Genomic DNA, 26,721 nt, shown 5'->3' with positions numbered 1-26,721 from the left:
GTGCCCCCGAGTGCGTCCCTCGGGCCAGGCCGGGGAGGGCAGGGAGGGCCGGCAGGCGGTGCCGGGGGCGAGAAGCAGCGTGGGCCGTCGGCAGCGCAGAGGGCGGTGGGTAACCGCACAGACAAGCGGCCCAGTTCCTGTAAGTCAGCGAGCGTGCGCCCTCCTCTACCTCCAGCCTCGCCGGCCGGCAGCCCTCAGCCACACGGGGCGCCTTCCACCGCCAGTCGGCTCCGGAGCCGGGCAGCGTTGAGGCCTGGGCACCCGGTAGGTGGGAGGGAGGGAGCGCTGGGCGCGGACCCTCAGGGTGGGGGCCGTGAGAACTCCGAGAGAATGCTCCAGGCAGAGGGATGAGCCAGTTCAGAGGCCCGGGGCCGGGGGGTGGGGGGCCTGGGGCACTTGGCCAGGACCAGGTGAAGGAGGCAGAGGTAGCGAGAGCCAGTCAGGGGCTGGTTCCTGGAAGGGGCAGGAGCCCCAGGATTTGCCAAGGGTGCGGGGGGGCTGGGGCTGCTGTGCCAGGAGGTGGCCGTCTCCCAAAGGTGTCACCTGGGAGGCGTAAGTCCCAAAGCTCCACGGGAGACTCTGCGGGCGGCTAATGGGGCCCCAACCAGGGGGGTTGCTTGTATGGGAGCCCAAACTAACTTTGAAATCTTGGTGATATCAATCCAATTGGGGCTAAAACCCCTGCGGTTGGGGGTAGAGGGCAAGCAGGCAAAGTGAACTTTCATGACCTAAGGTGAAAAACCTGGATTATTTTACAAGAGAAGTAATTTAGATGATCACATCTCGAACATGGTTTCCACCAGAGACAGAATACCTGGAATTAACAGAACAGGACGCAAACCTCACTGTCACTGCCACAGCGCCCAGGTCGCAAGATGGCGTGAACGGTGCTCTATGCCTGACGCTTCAACTCAGGTTTGCCAACCCCGCGACTCCCCACCCAAGCCCCGGCGTGCACACTGCATTCTGGGGAAGCGCCTGGGCCGGACCCTGGGAGGACACCCTACACAAAGCCCCCAGCCCCGCCCCAGGGACACGGGGTGAGGCCGGGCTGACTTGACCACCAGACCGTGCTGCCCAGGGCATCCAAGGCACGGCAGCGATGCAGAGAGCCACTTACCTGGTGCCCACACATCCACCCCACAGGTGCTCAGGGAAGGCGGTCTCCCAGCCCGAGCCCCACTCCCTGCCCTCTGCACGGGGGACTAAGCCCTGGGCAGCAGTCTGTCCTGACCCCCGACTGGCTGGGGAAGGGCGCAGGCCGCCTGGGCGGTGCCGCACAAACCAGTGAAGAGGCCACGCCCCCTTCAGAGGCCAGACCAGCAGGGCCGAGAGGGGGAGCATTGGGGAGAGGCCCCGCCTGCCTCCGGGACCGGTGACTGCTTCCGCTTGGGGCCGCCGGTGGATGTGCAGCCGAGGAGCGCCACGGGTAAACGCCGGGCCACAGCTTTACACGACTGACACGTGGAAATGCGTCGCGTTATTTACGGTGGCTCTTTGCTCTCCAGGTTAACCTTCAAACAGTCCGCTGAGAGGGAAGCAGGCGGTCACTCCACGTGGACGGCTACGATCTGGCTGACGTCATGTGCTGCTGGCTGAACACGCCCCGTGCTGTCTGAGAAAGGCGCGGCGTTCTCCCACTTATGACCCCTTCCGAGTTTGCAGACACGCAGCACACACGCTGCTGCCTCTGTTAGCCTGACGTGTCCAGAGACCCAGGTCAGCTCCGGAGACTTTCCTTGCTGCGCCTACCCTTGGATGTATTTCTCAACTGCGGGAAACGTGGGTCTCAGAGTTTCTTTTCTCGTCTAGAATCTCATCACTGCTCTGAGGGATCCCTGGCATCTGGCACGGGCACCCCTGACCCCCCGCCCCAGCTCCCTCCCCTCCCCGGCCTGCGAGTGTGATCTAGTGCAGGAGCTCACGTGTGCCCACACATGTACGAACTGTACAGTGCCTGCGCACTGACTTGTGTTCAGACGCTATCTTGTACTGAGCACGTTCCGGTGGCATCAGGTTGTTCTCCAAGTGCGCTTCTGGACGACTACTTATGCTCCTTCAAGTTACACGGCGAGGTCACAGGAATGTACCATCCGTGGATTCGGCCCCTGCCAGCCCGCCCCTGGTAGCTGCAAGGCCCCCGCTTTGACCCGGCCCACGTGGTGTGCCCTGGCCAAGCAGCAGTGTTCTCTGGGAGGGAACAGGGCTTGCAGAAACCGCCTTTCGCGACCGGAGGCCTATTTTCCTTCTGCCCTGGTCCCCACCGAGCGCACAGCCGTGGGGGTGGAGCAGGAGAGCGGGCGCGTGTTACATACCAATTCTGGCTTTCCTTTTATGGTTTCCATACCAAGATCCTCACTCTCTTTAGGGGAGCCACTGGCCACTCTACTTTTCCGTCCCGTCTTCGCGTCGTGCTCGCTTTGGCGGCCCTGAGTGGCAGAGAGTGTCACCCTTGGCTGGTGACTATGTGCACACGACAAGCTCAACGGGGCGGGGTTAGAGGCACTCAGTTTAGAACACAGAAGACAAAGTTTTTCTGACAGAGGCAGGAAAGGTTAATACAATCAAGCATTTCTGCAAGCCCTAAGGCAAATGACACCTTTCAGTAAGGATGTTTAAATTCTGCAATTTACGTTTAAGTGCCTATTTTTAAAGCTGCTTGTGGGTCTCAAGAAAGGCTGTATTGGAGAATATCCCAGCCTGGAACTCTGCACCCTGGCAGGCGGGTACCCGCTCCCACCGGCTTCCCCACGTGTGTGTGGGCCAACCCGGCGCCAATCCCCCCCCCCCCCCCCCCGCAGCGGCCACGCGCAGCGCAAGCGCGGTCAACACCTCGTGCTCAGAACTTCTGGCCAAACCATAATGCAGAGGGGGTGCACTTTTCTGGGATTTTACCTAAAACCCAAACGCCACCCCCAATAAAACCCCAAAACCCATACCAAACCCAATAATCCTCCACTATGAATCAGAACGCCAGAACTCTGAACCAACAGGTGAAAGCACTTCGGCTCTACTGCAGGTGGCGAAGCTGCCTCCCCACCCTGCAAGCTCTGCCCAGGCGCGCCCTGCCCCCTCCAAGAACCCTGTCAGGTGCAGCCCCGCCCCTCCAGGAGCCCCGCCCAGGCGCAGCCCCGCACACCTTCATCTTGCGCAGCCGGGACTTGTTGTCGTGGCACCAGGCCAGGCAGGTGGCTGTTTCTCGCCTCTCCAGGGACTCCTCCACCTCTTTGGCTGTCAGGAACATCTCGATGTTCACTAAGTCCTGCAGGGAAGGAAGTACTGGCTCAGAGCACGGGACCCCGGACCCGCCGAAGGCCGGCCCGACAGTCTCATCTTATAGGAGCACCCCCGCCCCCTGCCGGGGCAGCCCCTCCGCGGGCCAGGTCTGCACAGCAGGCAGGCCTGCGCCCCAGTTAGATGCTGGCTCCCAGGCCCCCTGAGAGCCCAGGCCCTGCCAGAACCTGGGGCCCTGAAGGGCAGAGGTCTGCCCCCCTTCACCTCTCAGGGCAGCCGCGGAGACCCCAGCAGTTCATACTCTCATTTTCTGTGTTTTGCTCTGCAGATTGATCTAAAGTTTAGATTTCTGAGAAGGGGCAGCGGGGTGGTTAGGGGCTGCAACTCTCTGCCCTCCGCCGTCTGCTCCCCTCTCTCCGTCCCCGAGGCCTGGCAATCTGGGAGGGCAGGCCAAGTGCAGCTGCATCTGCGGGGCAGGAGGATCCCAGTAGGGCCAGGGACCCGCAGGAACGAAGCCACCAACTCAAGTGCACACCTGCTGCACTCAAGGGGGCTCTGTGTGGTGCCGGGAAGTGCAAGGCCCCCAGCAAAAGGTTGGGTTACAGCCAGCGAGAAGGACCTCCCTGGTCGCACACGGCAAGGTGATGAATGCTCAGACATCACAAAAGGAGGGGGTTCATTAGAAGAAAACGAAAATTTCAAAAGGTAAATTTCTCTTCCATCTGGAACAGACTCGAGCAGAAAACGTTAGTGAAGGTCGTTTTCTCAGTTACCAGGTGGAACACCCAACCCAAACATCCCTGGAACCCCGTGTCTCCAGGGTCCCCGCTCAGGCCTCATGGGCTGTTGGGCACTGCAGAGCACAGGACAAGAGAGCTTTCTCGCCCACACTCTCTCGACCAAGGTCTGCCACGGCAAAGCAAGCCAGGAGCTCGCCACCGAACTTCCGTACCCAGGCACCAGGGCCATGTCAAGCTCCCTGTGGGAGCTGTGCTGCAAAAGGACACAGAGGCCTACTGGTGGATGCAGCGTTAAGGTGCAAGCTTTTAAGTAAGAGACACCTTTTTTTTTTTTTTGTGGTACGTGGGCCTCTCACTGCTGTGGCCTCTCCCGTTGCGGAGCACAGGCTCCGGACGCGCAGGCTCAGCGGCCATGGCTCACAGGCCCAGCCGCTCCGCGGCACGCGGGACCCTCCCAGACCGGGGCACGAACCCACGCCCCCTGCATCGGCAGGTGGACTCTCAACCACTGCGCCATCAGGGAAGCCCCAGAGACACCTATTCTATTTCAAGAGAAAGTCACTGAATGCATATAGCTATTGATGCTGCAGTGAAAACCAGGCACTTACAGCAAAATTAACAAGAAGAAATAATCGAGTACAGTTACTTGGCAACAAGGCGGCGCCCATGGACCAGCTAGCTCCTGAAGCATCTCCTGCGGAACCAAATGGGTCAAGGGCAGAAGAGCAGCTGACCAGAGGGCCCGGGGTGTGCTCCTGTTGTGTGTGTGTGTGTGGGGGAACACCGGAGATGCCCTGTCAGCTTTCCAGCTCCTGCATGGCCGCTCCAGACAGCGGGCAGGTCAGGGTGGCCACACAAGGGCAGCTCTACCCACGTCCTCAGTAGGGACAGCGGCTGGGCCCGCAAGAGGCACCCCCAAGCTCCCCGTCCTGACCGACGATTACAGAACAGGACCCAGTCAGACAGGGCTGGGAGTGTGGCGGGCCGAGCGCCACGGCCGCTGCTCCTCCCGGCTGCTACCTGGCGTTGCCCTCCCGAGGGGAGCTCTGATGACGAGGTACCCCGTGGCTGCCGCAACCAGGACTCACTAATCCAGTTCTCTGCTCACCGCCCTCACTGCAGAGGTGGGCTTTCTCATGTCGCTTCCTTGGCCATTTCTCCACTGTCTTCTTTCCCCTGAACCCTTTCCACTGGGCAAGGCCAGGCGCCCAGACGACATGCTAGTCTTTCTTCTCTCCCATTTCCCACCTTTTCCAGTTCTGCTCTAAATTCCAAGAGGTGGCCTCTCCTGCCTGCACCCCCCCCGGCATCCCGGGTCTTTCCAGGTCTTTCCTTTCCTGCTGACGGTCCTCTGACATCCTTGGACCCTCAGTTACGGGAGCCACAGTGAAGATGTTAAACCAGCCGGCGGGAGGCGGGCCAGAGCGAGCGCCAACCACAGTCCGCTCCCGGGAGGCGCAAGCATGGAAGCTCCTAACACAGGGACCACAGCGGACTCCACCGGGCGTTCCTCCCTTCTTGGCCGTCTGCGTAGCCCGCACTCCCCCTCTTCGTGGTGTCTTTTGATGAAAAGAAGTTCTTGACATTAAGGAGCCCCAGCTGCAGCCTCTTCCTGGGAGGCCTCGCCCAACCCCAAGGCCAAGAGGATGTCCTCCTGCATCTGCTTCTGAAAGAGACTTGGCTTTCCGCGCCCTGTGTGAAGCTGGGGGCTCCTGTGGAAACCCCCTTCCAGGACTGTCTCCTCGACGAGGTGCACGCCGATCTCCTGGGGCTGCGCCCTTCTGCTGAGGACCACCAGCCCCTCCCCCGCCGCCCTCCCGTCCCTCTTGGCACTTCTGCAGACACGTCACCTTCAGCAAATCTCGTCTGACTTCGTGCTTCTCCCCTCTACAAGGTACACGTTTGGGGGCCAGGAGGCGTGGGGAGCTCGTGCCTCACCAACCACCGCAGGTGTGCGTGGCCACGCCCTCGCAGGTGTGCGGGGGGGAGGGGGCGCGGGAGTGAAGCCTGACGCCCACCGCAGATGGACAGGCTGTGCCAGGAATGTGAGGCTAGGAGAGCCCGTCGGTCAGAAGCTGGCCGTGCTGGGCAGCGGAGGGAGGGGTGAGGAGAGCAGGCACCAGGGACCACTGGGCACCGAGCTGAGACTTGTGGCCCTGCCGCCCACAGCAGGAGCCTGGGCACGTGGCACATGCAGCTCCGGGGAGCCGCCCGGGACTGGGGTGCAAGAGTGAGGAGCCCCCCGTCCCCAGCCCCACTGCACGAGTGTGTCAGCCACGTCGAAGGAAAGGCCTAGGGCTGGAACTAGACAGGGACATGGACACAGCAGGAAGTGGGGCCAGGGTGCACAGTGAGGACCTGCGGATGCCGGTGTGGGGGTGACAGCACGATGCTGTCAGGGACCCAAGGCCACCTGCCGGGACAGGGGGCAGGGTCTCATGCTGGGGTTTCGAGCAGCTAGGGCTGAGCCCCTCGACCCAGGGTGGGAGCCACACACACACGGGTGACATTTAAGCCATGCCAGGGGATGGGACTGGCGGGGGGGGGGGGCAGGTAGGCCCCAGGCGGCCAGCAGTGCTCAGACTGAGAACTTAAGAGTGAGGAGGGGCGGAACCAGTGGGTCCCGAGCATGTGGCAGAGGAGCAGGCTGAGACGGGACCCCACGTGGAGACGAGGGAGACACTGCCGTCCACACGGATTCTGCTGCCAGAGGCTCTGGTCGACACAGGACGTGGACAGGGTCGGCTGGCCACGCACTCTGGTCTGAGCAGCCCGAGCAACTGTTCCTTGCCCCCCCGCCCCCCCAGTGAAGGCTGCCCTCGGGACACCAGGGTACCACTGCCCCCAGCCACACAGCCCCAAAGGCCAGAGAAAGGTGCGGGCCGACCTGCAGAGGCCCTCCGCCACCGGCCAGCAGCCTAGGGTATCGAGTACTTCCACACCTGCACCCCCGGGGTCACCACACACGGACAGATGGAAAACGTGCCTGACCCCAGAGAAAGGCGTCACCCCAGGGGGACAGTCACGGGACGCGCCTGGCGGCAGGAAAGCGGGCAGCGGTGCGGGGAGGGATCCCTGTCCACACTCTAGCTCCTCGGAACACGTGCAAACCATGCGGCAGGTGCGACACACCCCTAGAGCCGTCACGGGCGGGAGGGGACCTCCCGGCTCAGGACGCACGAGTGGCCGAGTGCAGCCTCCATGAAGGGCTGGGAAGCCGCGGCCCCGCGCCCACCTCGATGCCACTCTGGCGCGCCAGCTTCACGGCCGTGTTGTAGTAGCCACAGCGCAGCAGGTGCTCCACCATCATGCGGTCCATGCGCTTCCTCTTCCACACGCTGGCCGCTGCCGGCTGGTCGCTGCTGTGCTCCTTGAGGTGCTCGATCCTGCGCTTGCATAGCTTGGCGCTCTCACCCTCCGCCTGGATGGACTCCACCGCCTGTGACACGCGAACAGAGGGGGCGCTCAGGATGGGTGGAGACCGGACACGCCACCCCCATCGCCGAGGACCAGGAGGCAAGGAGGTCAGAGGGGAGCTGGGGCCCAGGGCCACAGACAGCAAGAGTGTGCGGGGCTGCTGCCACCGAGCGGACGGCAGGGTCTGTCCACCTCCTCAGGGATGTTACTGCTTTACATACGCTGGGGCTATGCTGCCAGAGGCGTAGAACTTAAACTTTGTCATAGCTTCCTGGTTAATGAAACTACTTGTCATTATAACACGACTTTCTATCTTTTATAATACTTTCCCTTAAAGGCAATTTTGCTCAAAACTAAGACAGCCAGGTGGAAGTGCTCTACGCCTGCGCGCCACATAGCAGCCACTGTCAACCATCTGAAGTGTAGCTCGTGCAACCCCAGCAGGGAATTCTTGATTTCATTCCATTTAAATGTTAGTGGGCACAGGTGGCTGGTGGCTGCGCACTGGACGGCAGGTCCAGAATCCTGGTCGGCCCCCGTTTCCCTCCAGCACATTCCACCAAGGTCTGGCTCCCAACTGGCATCAAGACGCCAGCTGTCAGGATACCTGCTGCTCCTTGACAAGCGGGTTTTCCTCCACCTGCTTTGAAGATTTTTCTGTCTCTCTTTTCTTCAGTCTCACTGTGAAAGTCCTAGTTACGTTTACTTTTATTTAACCTGTTTAGGTCTCCGCGTCATTCTCCCGCCCGCCTCTCCTGGACTCTGGCCCACTGCACAGTCCCTGCTCTGTTCCCTAATCTCTCACCCTCTCATGCACTCTCATCTCTTCATCCCTGTGCTGTATTCTAGGTAATTTCCTCAGACCCACCTTCCAGCTCACTAACTCTCTCTTCAGCTTGGTCTGATTGTTAAGTGTTAAAATGTTTGTTGTAAGCAAACATTTGAGTTTTTCATTTGCTACTTTTCACTTCTTGTATTTTTACTTGGTTCTTTTTAACTTTAAATGACAGACTTTCTACTCCCTGCAGATATTTTCAAGCTATTTTTTCATTCTTTAAGCACAGTAAAGTATGGTACTTGATAGTTTCTGTACCCAAAGTCTGTGCAGATCTCTTTCTATTCCTGCTGTGTTGCAGTCGTGGTGTCTTGTGCACCTGTCCTGGTTACTGTAGTTGAACCATCTGGTGCTCAGATGGAAGGCATCCTCCACTCAAGAGAACTGCATTTACTCTACCTGGAGCCTGGAGGCAGCACCTGCTGGGACCACTCAGACCAGGCTGAAGGAGGGGGTGGGCGGCAGTGCTTCTCCCAGCAAGTTCACTTCTGGGCACCCTCACCTGAGGTGTAGTGCTGCTGGGTCCTGCCATCAGGCCCCCAACTCTAAGGGCCCTGAGTCACTGGCCAGTGAGGCCCTTGCTGGGGGCTCTCTCTAGGCAGCAGGGGTCCCTCGCCTTCTAGCCCCCCTGACCCCCTGCTCTCCAATTCTGGCGAATAAAATGTTTTCAAATATCTTATCTCACTTTTTAGGGCTTATCAGTGGGCATACCTACCATTCCCAGAAACAGGATACCCTATGTGCTGTTCTGAGGTGAAATTGTGAAAAAAATAAATCAATCTACTACCCATCCTGGCCTCCCCGACCTGGGCTCCCTGGGACATCTGGAGTCAGGATAACCTGGCCCTACAGGAACAGGAATGTGGGTCAGGAAGCCGGCCGTACAGCTGACAGACTCCAGAGCGCGGACAGCAGGGGAGGGGGGCCCCTCCACCGCAGCTCCCCCAGGAGGCGGCCCCTTCTCAGGACAACTGGGTGAAGGGTGCGCCTGTGGGGTGCGCGCAGCCTGGGGGCAGGGCAGGCAGCGTGGCCCGGAAGCAGCACTGACCTTCCTCTTGAGCACACTGAGCTTCTCCACCACACCATCCAGGAGGCTGACCACAGAGTCCACGGCTGGACAGCTGCTCAGGGTCTTCTCTAGCTCAGCCACTACCATGGTGACGTGGCTTGTCTCCCGGTCAATGTTCTTCTGTGCGGCACGGAAGCGCTTGTTCAGTGTTTCGTAGGGCACCTGCAGAAGACAGAAGGCCACTAACTCCACACGGTTGGCGGGTGGGCACCACCCATCGTCCACGCAGGATGTGAGGGCCTCCTTCGTGGCACTTTTTGAGGCAAGAGGCTTCGGCTTCTCATTCTCTAAAAATGTATCTCCTCTAAAACCTGCCCAAGCCCCACAAAAGGCCCGTGTGAGTGAGGGTCTCCTGTGCTCCTAGACAAGGACACAAAGGCTGAGATGCACCCTGACCCACATCTAAGATGTAGTGCAGCCTCCACTCTTCCCAGAAACCTCCACAAGCCAGCAGACAGAAAGATCACCAAGTTCATCTAGAATAACACAGCTAAGGAAATGAGCAAAAAGGAGAGAAGTAGTGGGGGCTTTAATCGATGGACATGAAAGCCCACGATGTGCAGCAGAGATGCCGATGAGCCTGGCGGGCACTAGGCTGAGGCCGGACAGAAATCAGCACCTCAGGTGCACCTCAGGGTTAGGAAGGTGACGGCATCAGCACCCATGGGAGATCATAGGCACACATTTAACTGATCTCAACGAGAGGACGCCCATTCCCCTGAGTTATTAAAAACCACCCATTCCGTCCAGAGCATGGGAAGATAGAAAACCCACGAAGCACCACTGAGAAGTCTGGAGAACTGCTGCTCACACACTCGTCGGCCCCCAGGGTCATCACAGCGCAGCAGGCAGGGTCCAGCACCGCACCCCGGGGACCCCTAGGGAAACCCACCGAAGACAGGGACTCCCTGCCAGCACTCCCTGCTCACACGGCAGGTCTCCATGGGATTCTGCGACGGCTGCCGCAAACCGCCCCTGTGAGCGCTTCGTCTTCAGGCCCGCCCAGCAGGGAAGCACCCACTCCCGGGGCACTGCTGGCTCCACCGACACTTGCTAGGCACCAGCCGTGTGCCAGGTACTGTGCCTGGCAGGGAGGAGACCCAGGCCTGGCTCAGAGCCTGGGCTTCCCAGCAGCAGAGACCCTGGGGTGATGGCAGAGCCAGGCTCCAGCCACGGAAGGACCACCACAGCAGGACTCTTGGCCGGAGACCCAGCAAGGCCAGCACCGTCCTTGCCCTCAGCTAGCACTCCCATTCGGCAGTGCATAAACATGCCTGTCCACACCTTGGGTTTCGCCAGTAGTCTGAGGGGCAGAATGCCACGAGCTGAGCCCCATCTGCCACGTGTGATGGGGTGGGCTCGGCACCGGGTGGCCACCCCGCTGGGACTCGGGCTCGCTGATGACTGCTGTGGGTGGCTATCAAAGCACAACCGAGCTACGAGGCCAAGCCCAGCAGGACACGGGACACGGCCTCACACGGACGTTCGGGGCCACGTGCTGCTGGTGGGCGGCGTGGGTCCCCCTGCATGGGCCACCGGACTGGGCTCTGTGGTCCACCCCCCACACCGGCCGCATCCTCTGGACTCAGTACTTCCTGTAAGAAAAAACGGAGGGGCTCCTTCGGTGTCCACTTGGTCAGAAAGTGACCACTGCGTACAGCACCCAACACGGTGCCAGGCTCGCGGCAGACAGCAAACCGCACGTGGTGAAGGATCCCCTCCAGCTCCTGTGGAGGGTGTGTCCTGCCACAGGCTGGGATTCTGGAGGGTGGAGGCACGACCCAGCCTTCAACCACCACCCGTGGTCTCCACGACCAGGACTGGGGGGGTTGGGTCTCTGCAATGGGAGCGGCACGTAGAGCAACCCCAAGATTGTGTGACGCCGGCACCGGAGAAGATGCCCCAGGGTCCTCAGCTGCCTTCGGTTTGCCCCCCAACGCCACCGTCCTGACCCGACGACCCCCCCAGGCAGCCTCCATGGCGCGCAGACAGGGAGAGACGCCCGCGGGGGGCTGAGGTCAGGGCTGGTGGGGTCACTGATGACCGCACACGCCCTTCCAGGCTGCTTGTTAAACCCAAGTGAGCGCAGGCGTTAATGTTACTGCTTGAAAAAGTGAGCACTCAGTTCCAGAACGACTGGGAAGTGGGTCACCGGCTGTGCCCTCGGGACCAGGGGCCAGGAGCGGAGGCAGCCTGCCCGGGTCCCGCAGGCCGTCTGCGTGAACACACTGTGTATTTGGAATCTGAGCTGGACCGATGCATTCATAAAAGAAAACAGAGTGGAATTACTAGAAAACAAGTTGAACAAATCCCACGATGCACAATGAACAAAGCTCCTAAGGTGTTTTTTATTATCACATCCAGACGTTAAAATTCTCTTCCAATAAATATAATCAAAACCGCCATGACACAGGAGAAAAGAGTCACGTGCCTGCACAGGCACGGGGGCGACCACGGGCCAGAGAGCCTGCACGGGCCGCGCACACACCGGTACACCCGTGCGCGTCACCGAGGCAGGGGGATTCCAAAGAAAGCTCTGTGGGCTGGGATCCGACTTTCAACTCTTATCCTGAAAAGCAGCCAGCGACGCTCTCACATTCATCCGCAGCCCATCGTCAGGATCCTGTCCCAACAATTTACACTGTAAGGTAACAGTCAAGCTTACCTATTTCTCTTCTGAGGCAAGAAGCCGACTCAGGGTCTGGCATACGTCCACTGTGCGGGAATGGAACCATGGCACAGCCCGGCCGGTGGTGGGGGTGGTGGCAGCGAGGGTGCCACCCCCGCACGTGGCCCACACCCCGCCCCACCCAAGCTCCTGACGGCTCCGGACACTCCCGTCCCCCAGAGGCCTCTCCTGCACCTGCACCAGCCCCACGCCTCTCCTGGCCCTGGCCATCCTCCCACGCCCCAGGCCACCGGCCCACATGCTCGGGGGCCACGCGCTCTGCAGGGCTGAGCTTTCGGGTCCCACCCTCTGCTGCCCATGCGCCCCTCTGAGCTCGGCCACCCACCCCCTGCACGAGCACCTGGAATCAACGTCCCTCCCGGGGACACCGGGCCGCCCAGGCCTTGCCTCTCCCGCCTTTCCCCAACTGTCCCCTGCTGTTCTGTCACCGACAGCTCCACAGGTTCCTTCCCAAGGGGCTTTTGCCAAAAGAAGGGGTGGAATTTCAGAAATGCTGAAGACTCTAAACCATGCCAAAGTATCACTGAGAACGAGGCACAATTGCGATGCCTGCAGATAGGCAAGGCTCCACACCCCTCAGCAGCCAAGCCCCTTCTGGGAGGAAAACTACTGAGACGGTCCTCGGTGAGACAACAAAACCACAGAGACATGAGAAGTGCAGTGAGGTGGGAAAGCAACAAAGAGCCAGACTGAGAGAAAAACTCTGTGTTCTTCAATACATTCCTAAAGCACAGGCAATGAAAGCAAGGGTAACAAATGGGACTACATTAGACTTTAAGACGCCTGAAAGCAAAGGAAACAACCGTCAGAGCGCAACGGCAAACCGGGAACGGGAAGAGATGCTTGCAGACCACACGCCTGGTAAGGGTTACTATCCAGGCTTCATAAGGAACCCCGACAGCTCCACGACGGAGAGACAAATAACCCAACTGAGAAATGGGCCACGGACTTGAACTGACATTTCTCCGAAGAAGAGACGCGGCCCCGACACGTGTGGGGAGGCGCTCAGCACCACTAACACTCGGGGAAACGCCAGTCACAACCACAAGGAGAGCAGCGCACACCTCGGGACGCTCCCAGCGGGAACAGGGAGCAGCCGTGCTGGGGGGTGCCGGCCCCTACTCTGGGACTCCACCTCCAGGACCGGAAGGAACAGTGTGTGCTGTGGGGCGTTCTGTCAGAGTGGCCCGAGCTGACTTAAGAGAGTCCTAGAGATCTGAGCGCGATACAGCACTGCTAGACACTTAGAAATGATGGAGCTGGTTCATTTGTTTTTTACCTGGATAAAAAAATATCCTGAATGATTTTGGTAACATACGGGCAATGGTGCCTGATTCAAAGCACTGGTCCAGGAAGGCATGGAGACCAAGGAGGGTGGGCGACCTGGGGGGTGGACCCACGTGCATGGTCCGTGTGGCCAACCAAAGAGACAGGGCAATTCAGGGCAGAGAAGACCGGCTGTCTCCGCAACAGAGGTGCCGGGACTGGACCCCACGTGGGAAAAGGACAAACCTCAACCTGTGCCTCATAAAATCTGCACAGATTCCCTTGAAATGGACCACAGACCTAAACATAAAAGCTGAAACTGTAAAAATCCTCGACGTAAACATAGGAGAAAATCTTCACAACCTTGAAATAGGCGAAGATTTCTTGCAGGTATACAGAATGCACTAACTGTAAAAGAGGAATCAGTAAATTAGTCTTTATCAAAACTAAAACTTTCGCCCTTTGAAAGATAATTTAAGGTAAGCTGCACCACTTTTTTTTTTTAAACCACCCCCCCCCCCCCGCTTTTTGTAATTTATTTTTGGCTGCGTTGGGTCTTCGTTTCTTGCATGTGGGCTTTCTCTAGTTGCGGCAAGCGGGGGCTACTCTTCGTGGCGGTGCGCAGGCTTCTCACTGCAGTGGCTTCTCTTGTTGCGGAGCATGGGCTCTAGGCACATGGGCTTCAGTAGCTGTGGCTTGCAGGCTCTGGAGTGCAGGCTCAGTAGTTGTGGCACACAAGCTTAGTTGCTCCGTGGCATGTGGGATCTTCCCGGACCAGGGCTCGAACCCGTGTCCCCTGCATTGACAGGCAGATTCTTAACCACTGTGCCACCAGGGAAGTCCCCCTGCATCACTTTTTATTTTACCAATTTCTAATTGAGATATAATTCAGATACTATAAAATTCCCCCTTTTAATTCAAGTATACAACTTAGTGGTGTTTAGTATAACCACAGGCTGTGCAACCATCAGCATCATCTACTTCCAGAACATTTTCATCACCCCAAAAAGAAACCCGCTGCCTACAGAAGCACTCCCCAGAGCCGGGCAACCAGCCACTGACCTACTGTCTACCTGAATGGACCTGCCTATGCTGGACATTTCATATCAACGGAATCATACACTCTGTGGCCTTCCGTGTCTGGCTTTTTTTCTAATTTAGCGTAATGTTTCCAAGGCTCGTCCATGATGCAGCATGTACTTCATTCCTTTTTACGGCTGAATAGTGTTCCATTATGCGAATACCACACTTGTGTATGCACTCATAAGCTGATGGACATTTTAGCTGCTTCCACTTTGGAGCTGTTATGAATAATAAGGCTATAAATTCCTGCACAAGTTTTTGTATGGGCACGTTTTCACTTCTCCTGGGTAGATTATCTAGGAGTGGAACTGCTAGGTCATATGGTAACTCTGTGTAGCTTTTTGAAGAACTACCAGACTGCTTTCCACTGTGGCTGCACCATTTTACATTCCTCAGAGTCTATCAGGATTTTAGTCTCTCCACACCCTCATCCAACACTCGTTACTGTCCATCTTTCTGATTACAGTCATTCCCGTGGGTATAAAGCAGTGCCTCATCATGGTTTCATTATTTCACCAATGATGAATGATGTCGTGCATCTCCTCTTATGCTCATTAGCCATTTGTATCTCTTCTTCAGAGGAGTCTCCTCAAACCATTTGCTCGTTTTTACATCGGGTTGTCTTTATATTATTGAACTGTAAAAGTTCTTTACATATTCTGGATACTAGATCCTTATCAAAAATGATCTGCAGGGCTTCCCTGGTGGCGCAGTGGTTGAGAGTCCGCCTGCCGATGCAGGGGACACGGGTTCGTGCCCCGGTCCGGGAAGATCCCACATGCCGCAGAGCAGCTGGGCCCGTGAGCCATGGCCGCTGAGCCTGCGCGTCCGGAGCCTGTGCTCCGCAACGGGAGAGGCCACAACAGCGAGAGGCCCGCGTAACGCAAAAAAAAAAAAAAGATCTGCAAATATTTTCTCTCTGTTCTGTGAGTAGTCCTTTCACTTTCTTAACAGAATACCTTTGAAACACAAGCTTCTTCCCTTTAATGAAATCCAATTTATCAGTGTTATTGTAAATAAAACTCTTTTCTTCATTTCCCTTTTCACTGTTCATTTCTAGGATACAGAAATACAAATTATTTCTATTATATAAACTGATCTTGTATCCTGCAACCTTGCTGAACCACATTATTAGTTCTAACAGGTGTGTGTGTGTGTGTGTTGTGTACGTGTGTATTCCTTAGGACTTTCCATACACAAGATGATTTCCTCTGCAATTGAGTTTACTTATTCCTTTCCAATTTGAATGCCTGCTGTTTATTTTTCTTGCCCAACTGCCCCAATTGGAACCTCCAGGACAATGCTGAATGGAAATGGTGAGTGGACATCCTTGTCTTTTTGCTGATCTTAGGGGAAAGGTTTTGGTGCTTCACCACTAAGCATGATGTCGGCTGTGGTTTTCTCAGAGATGCCCTTTATCAGGTAGAGGAAGTTCTCTCCTATTCCTAGTTCGTTGAGTGTTTTTATCATGAAAGGGTGATGGATTTTGTCAAGTGTTTTTATCTGTGCCTATTGAGGTGATCGTGGGGTTTTTGTCCTTTATACTATTAGTATGGCATTGCGTTGACTTTTACATGTTGGGCCAACCTTGCATTCCTGGGGTAAAGCCCACTTAGTCACGGTACATAATCCTTTTCATATGTTGTCAGATCCAGTTTGCTGGCACGCTGCTGAGGATTTTAGCACCTACATCCATCCATAAGGACTGGTGTGTAGTTTTCTTGTGGTATTGTCTGTCTGGTTTTGGTATCAGGGTAAAACTGACCTCACAGAACAAGCTGGGGAACTTCCTTCCGCTTCCATTTTCTGGCTGTTTGTGAGGCAGCAATGTTAACTCTTTTTAAAACATTTAATAGAATTCACCAGTGAAGCCATCATGCCCTGGGGTTTTTCTTTATGGGAAGTTGTGTTTTTTTTAATCTTTTTACATGGTATAGGCTATTCAGCCATCATTTTTACAAAAGGGTGATTTTATGCGGTTCAACTCAACACATTCTTCCTTCTACATATTTTCTGTGTGTATTCCTCACCCAACACTCAACAAGGAAGAGGGCATTGGAGCTTTCTCATCAATTTGAACCAGGTTTTTATGGTTCACATTTGGCGGATTTTTTTAAGGTTTGTTACTTGCTTTTAAATTCTGGTTTTATCTTATCTGGTTATACCAAAAAATTAAATTTGTATTAGTCAAATCTACTTAATGTTTCCTTGGTAATTTGTTTCACTACAGCTTTTAAGATCATAGAATTTCTCCATTTAATTAGTTGAATGCTAAATTATATTTCCTCCAGTACCTCCTTCCCCTTCAGTGACTCGCAAAAAGTAATCCTTCCTGTTTTCATAACTGAAGCAGAATCCGGCAAACACCCTCATCGAGACCCGTATGAAACACCTGTACTCTCATCCAGCTCCACAGCAGCCCTCCCACACCGCGCCACTTGCTTTGGTACGTGTTTCTTCAAACCTTCTCCAGTGTTTGCTGTGGGTTTTCTCACAGTATTTGCTGACCAAGAGATGCACCTTAGTTTGTTCTCATAATGTTTTCAGCCATTTTTACCAGCACAGGAAGGAAGTATTTCCCCAATGGCAGGAGACCTTTTATCTTTCACAATTAAGAAACCTCAGAAGAGGTTTCTAAATATTTATCACAAAGCTAACAACATCCTGTAAAGTGTTGCACTGAGCCCTGAATGGCAGCAGACAGCCCTGCCTGGCCTGGAGAGCTGTGCCTCGTGTTCCGGCGTGTGGCACGGAAGTCTCACGAATCACACGCTCTCCTGGGCTGACCTCCCCGGGCACAGCAAACACCTGAGGGAGGCTCACGAAGGGCAGGAGTGCTTCAAACCCCCTCTTTCAAATAGGCTTCTTGAAAAGTGACATGTTGCTGGCCCACCTCTAGGGGGATGTGATGAGATGGACTTTTCACTCCGTGAAGTGCTGACAAAGCTGGAGGCGGGAAGGGCACCATCAGCACCTCCATATTCTCCCTCCTGGGGGCAGGGTCCTCTCATCCGCGACTGCTGGTTACTCACAGGCATCTTTTCATGCCACTGGTCCATCTCAGCAAGGGCAGTACGGGTAAAACAGAACACGCTGCAAGTGATGAGTTAGCCGGCGTGCACACAAGGCAGCCTGGCGCCAGCCCTCCACGTGAGCGTCTCCAGGCCCGGGGCGGCTCAATGACCAAACACGACACACAGAGCCCGAGCAGGCACCAGTGCCGACTGTATGCATAACACCAGGGAAACACTGGCTCACCTTTTCCATACAACATATAACCAAAGCCAGCAACTTTGCAACAAGGCTGTTACTTTCGCAGTTTCATAGCAGACCCTGGTGTCCAGCAGAGACACCCTTCTTGGAGCTTCCCTCGTGATAAAGAAGAAAGGTCTGATCAAGCACACAGAGAAGTCAGATGGTATCTTTCCAGCTACTGTTAGCATCTTCAAACAGAAACCCAGCACCCTCTGCTGCTGCCAGCCACGGCGCCTCCACTGGCGCCCACTGCTGGTGTGCTGCAGTCACCCTAACGCTTTACTCTTCCTGGCATTTTCCCAGGAGATGTTCTACTGGTTATTGCTGGGATGCAGAAAAGTGAGGACTTTTGTCTGCTTTTCATGTACCCAGTTACTGTGTTGACCTTTCTAATTAACTGCAGTCATTTTCTGGTTAGTTTGCTTGTGTTTCTGGGTACATAAACATATTCTGTCTCATTCGTTCTAACAGTTACATTTACTTGTTTCAATCTTACTTCTTTGGATAGAATTGCCAAAATAATATTTAATAATTCATCTGTTATTTGAAGAGTTATTTCTTCTACGCCCTCCAAAGAGCTTATAATCCCAGTGGTTAGAAACAAAGAAGCAAAACACAGTTAAGTCAAATGGCAGCGGCAGCTAAGGAGAAAAACAGAGCAGAAGAGGGGATGGTGGGACTCCCAGTCTCAATAAGGTGCTCGCACTGAGAAGGTGATACCTGAGCAGAGACGGGGGAAGGTGAGGGAATAAGCCAGACTGACATCTGGGGGAAAGGATTCTGGACAAAGTAAACAAGAGCAAAGACTCTGAGGCCCCCCAGGCTGGCACATCCTGTAGCAGTTGGGGAGGCCACTGTGGCTCAGTGTCCAAAGGAGTGGAGGTGGGGGAGGAGGTGGCAGGGAGGAGGGAGAGGTGAGGAGGTGGCGGAGGGGGAGGAGGAGGAGGACGACGTCGGGGAGGAGGTCGGGGGTGAGGGGGAGAGGTGAGGAGGTGGGGGAGGAGGATGATGTGGGGGAGGAGGTGGGGGGAGGGGGAGAGGTGAGGAGGTGGGGGAGGAGGACGACCTGGGGGAGGAGGTCGTGGGGAGGAGGTGGGGGAGGAGGAGTGGAGGGAGGTGGGGGAGAAGGTAGTGGGGGAGGACGTGGGGAGGAGGGGGAGGGGAAGGGGGAGGCGAGGAGGTGGGGGAGGGGGAGGGGAGGGGAGGAGGACGACGTGGGGGAGGAGGAAGAGGGGGCCAAGTCATGTGGCCCTGGAGGGCCACTCTAACAACCTTGGACTTTACCCCGAGTAAGACGGGAGGCTGCCAGGAAGAAGCACGGGCAGTGCTGGGGACAGCTGGGGGCTCCTTCAACAACCCGGAGAGGGCCTGGTTTAGGCCACGGTGGCAGAGTGAAAAGGATGTGAGGACAGGCTGGATGTGAGCTCTGAGAACGGAGGGGTCGAGGCTGGCTCCAAGGTTCCAGCGTGAGCCAAACGGGATGGGAGCGCTGTCCGCCACTGAGACCAGGAAGACGGGGGAGCGGGTTTGCGGAGGAGTTGGGTAAGACAACGAGTTCAGACTTCCACATGCTGAGACACCTTACAGACCCAAGAGGGGACGTCTGACAGGCTCCCGGGTCCAAGGCTCTGGGGCTGGCGAGGGGATCCAGCTGGGAGTCATCGGTACACACGGGGGTCCTCAAACAAGGTCACCAAGTCAGCGAGCAGTCCCAACAAGGAGGATGAGGGGCGGCTGTGAGCCTGGGAGGAGCCAGGCGTGCGTGGTGTCACGGGAGCCGCCTGGGGCCCTACTCCGGGAAGGAAGGGCAGCCTGTGGCACACGTGGTGAGAGGTGGGGGCGAGCACCAGACGCTGTCAGGGGCTCAGGCAGCCCCATGGGGTCACCTGGAGACCCTGGCCAGAAGCCTGCCAGGGATTGCTGGGGCAAAACCAGCCTGGAGGCCGCTCGTGAGACCGGGAGGTGGCCATCTCGAAGGGGGTGCCCCGAGGGTGCTGTCCAGTTGTCACCTAGAAGGTCACGGCATGCACACCGTGAGTGGACAGAGGGGCAGGGCGCAGACACTCCTCCCCGGCAGCTGAGCCTTGAAGGAAGGAGAGAGGGGTGCGGGCTGGGGTGGGGGGGTGAGAAAAGAAACTCCGAAGGCTGCCACACCCGGAATGCCGCTCGTGGACAAGAGTGAGATGTGAATGTTTACGGGATTTCCGCCCAGACAGAGGAGATGCTCGCTCGGCCAACAGCTACCGCCGGTGCCCCCCACGGGCCAGGAGCTCTTCCAGGCGCTGGGAGGGCAACAACCGCCCCGACACGGCCCCTCACTGAGGACCAGCGTCCCAAGGGGGCATGTGACAGAAAAAGCGCCAGAGGGTGACCAAAGCCAGAAAGAAAACCCCAGGGTGAGGGCCAGAGCGCAGGGGCCGCAGGGCCGGATCCGGCTCAGGGCGGTGGCCTGGGGCCACGTGGGCAACGACACGTCGGCAGTGCCCTGCCCAGCCGGCTGGTGGAGCGCTAGGCGGCCGGCTCCCATGTGCAGAGACCTGGGAGGGACACAGGATGGGGCGGGGAGCTGGGGGAGGTCTGGCTCAGATGGGGCAGGGCACGGGGGCCGCTGTCATGATGGGAAAGGGGACAAGGCCAGGCCCCAGGGGCTGCGTGTGGTGGCAGGGGAAGGCTGGCTCTGTGGACAGTGAGACCATCGACCCAGCTGGGGGTTTTCTCCCCTCGGCCACATTCTGCGCGATAGTCCAGTTATCAAACTACTCAGCAATATTTAGTTGTTAACTATTGGTTAGTAGTGATTGAAACAGTGAATAATTCTGGTTTTCAAAAGGTTGTGAAAAACGTACACCTGAAAATAACCAACTGTTACCCCGGTGGAAACTGCTTGGCCAGGTTCAGGTCAGCATCAAACATCCCACCTCAGCCTGCCCGAGGCCTCTTCCCGGCCCGTCTTCCCACCCCGCCCCCCGGCCCGTGTCGCCAGCCAGGCACTCAGTGGCCCCTGCCCCCTTTGCAGGGCTCTGGGGACGTCCAAGCTGCCTTGCTGCAGTGGGACCGTGACCCTTCCGTGTCAGGGTTGCCAAGACTTAAACTCAACCCACATGGCTCCTCCCCGAAACACGCCTCCGCGGCCACCCCCAAACAAGTGCGCTGAAACCCTGTGTCCCTCGTTTAATGCCTCCTGCCACCAAGCGTGTGACCAGGACGGGGCCTCACCCATCTCTCCATGAGGCCGCCCTGCTGTCGTGCACCATCGGGGACCCCCTCTCCAGGGTTTGTTCCGAGAGTTCCAAGAGCGCAGATGTCACGTGCTCAGTGATCATGTTTGTTACAGACCCGGCCGGAAGCCAGGGGCCCGAGGCGTGTGTGGTGGCCACATGGCTCCCCCACCAGCTCTGCCACCACCTGCCCAGGGCTGAGGGTCAGCGCTGGCTCCAACAGCCCACCCCTTACAGAGAAATGGAGATTAGAAAGCCCTTTCCTCTCCAGACTTGAAATCTGTTTAAAACACTAACCATACTTAAAAACACAAGCAGCGAGCAGGGACCCTCACGTCAACCCACGTCTCTCCGGGAGGGCCCGGCACGGAGGACGCAAGGACAGGACATGCCACCAGGTTGCCTTCGTTTGGTCAAACGTCCCTCCAGCGACAGTGAGAGAGAGGGGAGCGCGAAGCCAGGAGGACGCGTGGCACACACTTCAGAGAGGGGCACGCAGCCGAGCTCTGGGTGTGTGGGGCTCTGGAAGCCAAGGCCACGTGCGGGCTCTTTCAGCTGAGAACAAGCACTGCCCTGAAGGTGTGACGAGGCTGCAGCCTGAGAAGAAGGCAATCATGACGCAAGCAGCTGCGGACCAGAGACGGCCAGCGTCTGAGGGAGGGACTGGCTCACTCGGGAAATCACAAAACCTAAAGTAGAAAGAGGTTAGGCCCCAGCCATGGCCACCACCTGGGACACAGCATAATCAGATACTTGTCTCAAAAGTCCAAACACTTTATGCTACCAGCATTTCTCAAATTTGAGAACACGTGATTCCCCCAAGCCAGGCTGAGGCCAAGTTTGTAAAACCGCACTGAAAGTTATAACTTTAGCATGTAACTGGCACACAAACTTTCTACAAGTACAAAGTCAGGATTTGAAATTGCAGGGCAGTACTTGGTCAACAACACTGTCACCACATGAAAAGCAGCAGATTTTTTCAGACACAGGAGAATCTGCCTCCAGGCCCAGCTGGGAGCAACGGCCACACTCCCAGCCTGTCACATGTGACAGGAGGGGACAGCTGGGAGAGGGGCTGGGGAGCCAGGATGAGGCTCCAGGTGAGCCCAGAGATGGGTCCAGATGAGCTCAAGGGGAGGAATCAGGGTCCAAAGCAGGTTTCCAGCGACGATGCCAGGTCCCTCCCCTGGGCTGAGCGAACTCCCACCTGACCTGGACGGTGACAAAGAAGGCCTCTAAAATATGATTTTCCTTCAGCTATCCAAAGGAAAAAACAGAAATAAAAACTCCAAAAACGAATGGGATAACTAGCAAAGTCATTTGGAGGATAAACACAAATTGCTTTTATACTCAGAAAAAACTTCTAAAAACATAATTAGAACAGGGTTTCCAGTTGACGATGGTGGATCACGCACTCGAGCTTCCACTTCTCCTTCCCTGAGGCCTGAGGGGCACGGCCCACAACCCCACACACTGCAGGGAAAGCTGCCAGCCAGGGCCAGAGCACCAGGTGCCCGGACACGCCCGCTGCAGTAAGAACAAGTTCCCCACAGCAAGGTGCAGACCAGTGGTTCTCATGGGGACCACCTGCGCCCCCAGCCCAGGACAAGCGGCAAAGCTAGAGGCACCCAGAGGCGTGCTCCCGCCGCCAAGACGCATCCAAACGTCCACAGGCCCCGGGGGGAGCAGGGGCTCGGGGTGGGGGAGAGGGCCCGGGTCAGGGCGCGGCGGAGCCGCCACCGAGGGCCGCTCCACCCTCTGGCCACTCTGCCAGGAGAGAAGAGCAGAAGAGCTTACCAGCCCTGAGGCTATGACGAGGCTGCCCAGCCCCCCAACAGGGAGGAGTCCCCATCCTGTGTGAAGGGGACTTGCCGGCTGCACGCTCGTCCCTGCTACCCTGCAGGAGGAGCTGCCTTCAGACTAGAGAAGCACAACCTATGCCTTCCAGAATGCCCACCCTCAGCCCTCACCCCCTGCCCCCCTGCCCTGTCCCCCTGCGCCCCCTGCCTCTTGACTCCCTCCAGACCATGAACGGCACAGCTCCCGAGCCAACAGCTCTTCCCATGTTCCTGGTGAAACTTCCTCATTATCCAGTAGGAATTACTCCTGATAAAAATGTTAACTCAGCAGTGACACACATGTCAAGAGAACAGAGGAATTATCCTGTGGGATCTAAATAATCTGTGAGGGAAAATGGAGATAGTACCTTGCAAAAATTCTACTTTTTAAAATCATTCCAGAAAAGAAGTAAAATTTCTTTATTTGGCAAGCTCACTTGAAAGGATACTATAATATTTCTTGGGACTTCCCTGGTGGTGCAGTGTTAAGAATCCGCCTGCCAATGCAGGGGACACGGGTTCGAGCCCTGGTCCGGGAAGATCCCACATGCCGCGGAGCAACTAAGTCCATGAGCCACAACTACTGAGCCCGCGTGCCTGGAGCCCGTGCTCTGCAACGAGAGAAGCCACCGCAATAAAGAGTAGCCCCCACTCGCCGCAACTAGAGAAAGCCCACGCGCAGCAACGAAGACCCAATGCAGCCAAAAAACAAAAACAAAATCCTTTACCTCTAGAAGTATCTGCCTAACTACATTAATCAAAGCCTGTCTGATAAGTCTGCAACTCAGACTCCGTTCACGGTTATGAAACGCGAGAGCACGACTCGGAGGAGGGATCCTGCCTGTCTGGTGTTCCCCACATTCACCACCACAGTTTTCATCTCTGAACCTTCTTGTCTGTCCGTCAAGCGGCAGGCCTGGCAGGGGCTGAGGGAGACCAAAGCTCAGTCAGCGGTTCCCACTCACACCCCTTTGTTTTGGTCGGGTGCCTCGGGCAGCAGAGAATCGTGGCCTATGAGCCGCAGGGTCTTGGGGAGTGGCGTGTCAGAACAGCACGCCCTACACCTGCGGTCCAGCAAACAGGCATCTGGCTCAGGCCGGCAGCGCTTCCCTTCCTTCCCTTCAGCTACCTTCCCACAGCCAGAGCCCTCTCTTCACCCTGAGCCGACCCAGGCGCCAGGAGTAAACAACCTCAGAGGCGTTGAGGACCCTCCCGAGGTCTCCCAGGAAGTGAACGCAGAGCTCACAGCAACCTGGCCACACCGCACCCCCCCTCTGTCACCACTGACGTGGACAGGGATGCTGGGTCCTCCGGGAGGAGAGATGCGACGTGGCCCCCGGGAAAGGAATTCAGACGCACGTAGGATCGGCCGCAGCTCTGCTGGGAATGTTATAACCTTGAGCGTTGAAGGAATTTACTCCCAGGTGCTTCGCTGTAGTCAATCACCATCGAATCCTCTACTAACTAGGGAAGAACTAGCACCGACCCCTCCCCCGGGAACACCGATTTCATCCCAGCGTTAAGTCGACTTGCCTCAGCGACCATCCAAGGTCACCCAACTGGCGACCGAGTGGCAAGGGCTGTATTTCAGGTTTGGTGACGCCCTGCAAATGGGTTCCCATTGGGTCGTGAGGTCTCTCCTCACAGGTTCCCTAATTAGAGGCTGGAAGTCATCCATCAACACCGTCTGACACGAGCTTCCGGGAGGATAGCTGGACACCAACCGCCCTTCACGGTGGGCACTCTGGCTGGGCGCCCGCGACCCCACAGCCCTGAGACCCCAGCCTCCAAAGTCGCCAGCCTGTCTACGACCAGGGCTGTCGCTGATGCAGTTCACGGTATTATAGGACGAAGGGGCCACAATCGGGCTCCGGAGGGAGAAGCGGGGCGCCAGGCAGACGCGCTCCCCGCCCTGTCACGAAGGCAGGAGGGAGCATGGATGGCCAGACGCCACACCCGCCCGGCCCTCAGGTCCCCTGCCCCCGGGGAGCCCGGCCGCCAGCCCAGGACCCCAGAGAGACGGGCCCCCAGCCCCTGGGGAGCCAGGCCCCCAGAGTCCGGCCCCTGGGGAGCCCAGCCCCCAGATCCCCGGCCCCGGGGAAGTCCGGCCCCCAGACCCCCGGCCTCCGCCCGGCGCCCCATGCCGCGCCCCGGCCTTCGCCCAGCCCCTCCCCCTCCCCTCAGAGGCCGCCCGGCCAGGCGCGGGCGCCCCCCGGCCGCAGACCCCACCTTGAGGGTCGGATACTCCTGCACCTTCAGGGTCATGGAGAGCTGAGCCGCGGACTCTTGCACCGCCATCTTGGACCGGCCAAAACATTAGCGGGCGGAGCGGAAGCGCGGCGCGCGGCACGCCGGGTAGTGACGTCGCGGGGCGGGGCGGGCCGATGCCTGCACCAATCACGCCCGCCCCCGCCCCGTGGCGGAGGATGGGCGCCGAGAGGCGTCCACTCCACCCAATCATCGCCGGTCTTTCTCTCGTTCAGCCAATCAGAGGGAAGCATGGCTGGGCGTGGTCTCTCCTTGAACTTGAGGCGGGGCGGGGCGGGGCGGCTTCTCTCCACCCGTCGCTCGCTTGCTGCTCCAGCCCCAGTGCTACCTTCCCAGAGCGCCCCCGGGGGTTGAGGGCCGGGGTCCTGCTAGGAGCGCGGCTATGGGGGTGACTGGGCTCGCGTGGGGCGGCCCCTGGAGGCAATGACCCCTCCCTCCTGATTAGGAGCCCTCCTTGCAGTGACCCCGCGTGGTAGTCGTGGCCAGAATGTCTGCAGGCCACGGGTGCCGGTCAGCCGGCTACTTTCCATGGGCCCCTCTCCGCAGAGGAATGCGTCTGGAGCTTGACACGGAGCCGCAGGTTCCCGCTGAGGAAGAGGAGAACTGAACTGGTTAAGGAAAGAGGCTCCCACAGTGTAACAAGGACCCGGTGCGGGGAGAGCATCCAGCATCCCTGGCGTCCACACAGATTCTAGTTTCCTTTCAACCACTTCACATTCTTATTCCCTTTTATTCCTTTTAAAAATAGAAATTAAATTAGGTTTCACTAGTTAAGAGAAGACTTTCAAATTAAGCCACATCTCACACTCATTTCTGAAACGATTTTTTAAAAAGAAATATGAAGTTTAGCATTGAAAAAAACACCTAAGGCGACACAAGAAAGCCACTGTCGCAATGGGAGCCACTCGGACTCTCTACCCTCACCCCCACCAGCCCCCACGCCCTGCAGCATTCTAGCAGAATCATGGCAATAACCGAACCACGGGAGGATGAGAAGCTTCCTGTCCTGGATAAAAACAAGTTCCTGGAACCTGATCACATCAACCAGAGTGACAGCATCAAGGCAATCAGAGCCTGTGCAGCTCAAGGCTAAGCTCAAGCCTCTGTCAACTGTAATAATATGACAGCCAGTTATTTCACCAACAAAAGGGAGTTTACTCAGGAATAGTGGAGGAACTTCGATTCGGAATATGCAAACGAGGACAGACCACAAGCAAACCCAGAGAACAAGCAATGGGGACTTGCTTTTATAGGGAAAAGGAGGAGTTGGGCGGGGCTGTGATAACGGAAGAGTCCATTGGAAGAGCTGGGGGGGGGGGAGCATGGAGGCTTCCCATTGGCTGAGCTGCTGCAGTCTCTGATTGGCTGGGCTCTGGGGGGTGGGGTTGGAGGGAAGTTTTCTTATTCCCGCTGGATAGTAGGTAGAGGCATCTTCCTGTTTGGGATAATTGACATGCATGGTGGGTGTGAGGGCACCCACTGCGGGCCTGTCCTGACTCCAAAGGTTAGTGGAATGCTCCTTAATTAATTCTACATTTTCCCCTTTTGCTCAAGATCTTTCCTTGAAAGCATCACTGATCAAGAGTCAGGATCTCCTCACCTAGTGGTTTGCCCCAGTTAACTTAAAACCAGTAATTAGGGTCAGCATTTGGATCTTCAGAGGCTCTCATTTTAAAGAGGCAGGTTTTCATGGAGGAGGAGAGAGGAAGGTGGTGTTGGGGGCAGGGCCTGAGCACAAGATGGTTTCTAGGGGCAGAGTCTGAGGCAAAGGGAGTGGGAAGACACATAAGACCCTACCTGAGACAAAGA

The 26,721-nt window shown here is 57.0% G+C and overlaps 1 protein-coding gene across 3 annotated transcripts in view; it reads right to left on the bottom strand.

Moving 5' to 3' along the window:
- Positions 1 to 24,993, bottom strand: part of MAEA (macrophage erythroblast attacher, E3 ubiquitin ligase) — a 31,134-nt gene extending 6,141 nt beyond the window's left edge. The window contains exons 1-5 of one of the 3 annotated variants that reach the window (XM_030876657.2): positions 24,874 to 24,993; positions 9,275 to 9,457; positions 7,210 to 7,413; positions 3,140 to 3,262; positions 2,316 to 2,429 (exon numbers count right to left, since the gene is read on the bottom strand). In XM_030876657.2, coding sequence (XP_030732517.1) covers positions 2,316 to 2,429; positions 3,140 to 3,262; positions 7,210 to 7,413; positions 9,275 to 9,457; positions 24,874 to 24,942 — 693 coding nt within the window. In that variant the 5' untranslated portion in view covers positions 24,943 to 24,993. The remainder of the gene's footprint in view (positions 1 to 2,315; positions 2,430 to 3,139; positions 3,263 to 7,209; positions 7,414 to 9,274; positions 9,458 to 24,873) is intronic. The other 2 variants (XM_030876658.2, XM_030876660.2) reach the window with 2 other exon arrangements.
- Between the last annotated feature and the right edge of the window lie 1,728 nt (positions 24,994 to 26,721).

This window comes from Globicephala melas, chromosome 5, assembly GCF_963455315.2.
Source record: "Globicephala melas chromosome 5, mGloMel1.2, whole genome shotgun sequence".
NCBI classification, from domain to species: Eukaryota; Metazoa; Chordata; class Mammalia; order Artiodactyla; family Delphinidae; genus Globicephala; species Globicephala melas.
Note: the sequence above shows the minus strand (reverse complement) of the source record. Positions and strands in the feature narration are given on the sequence as shown.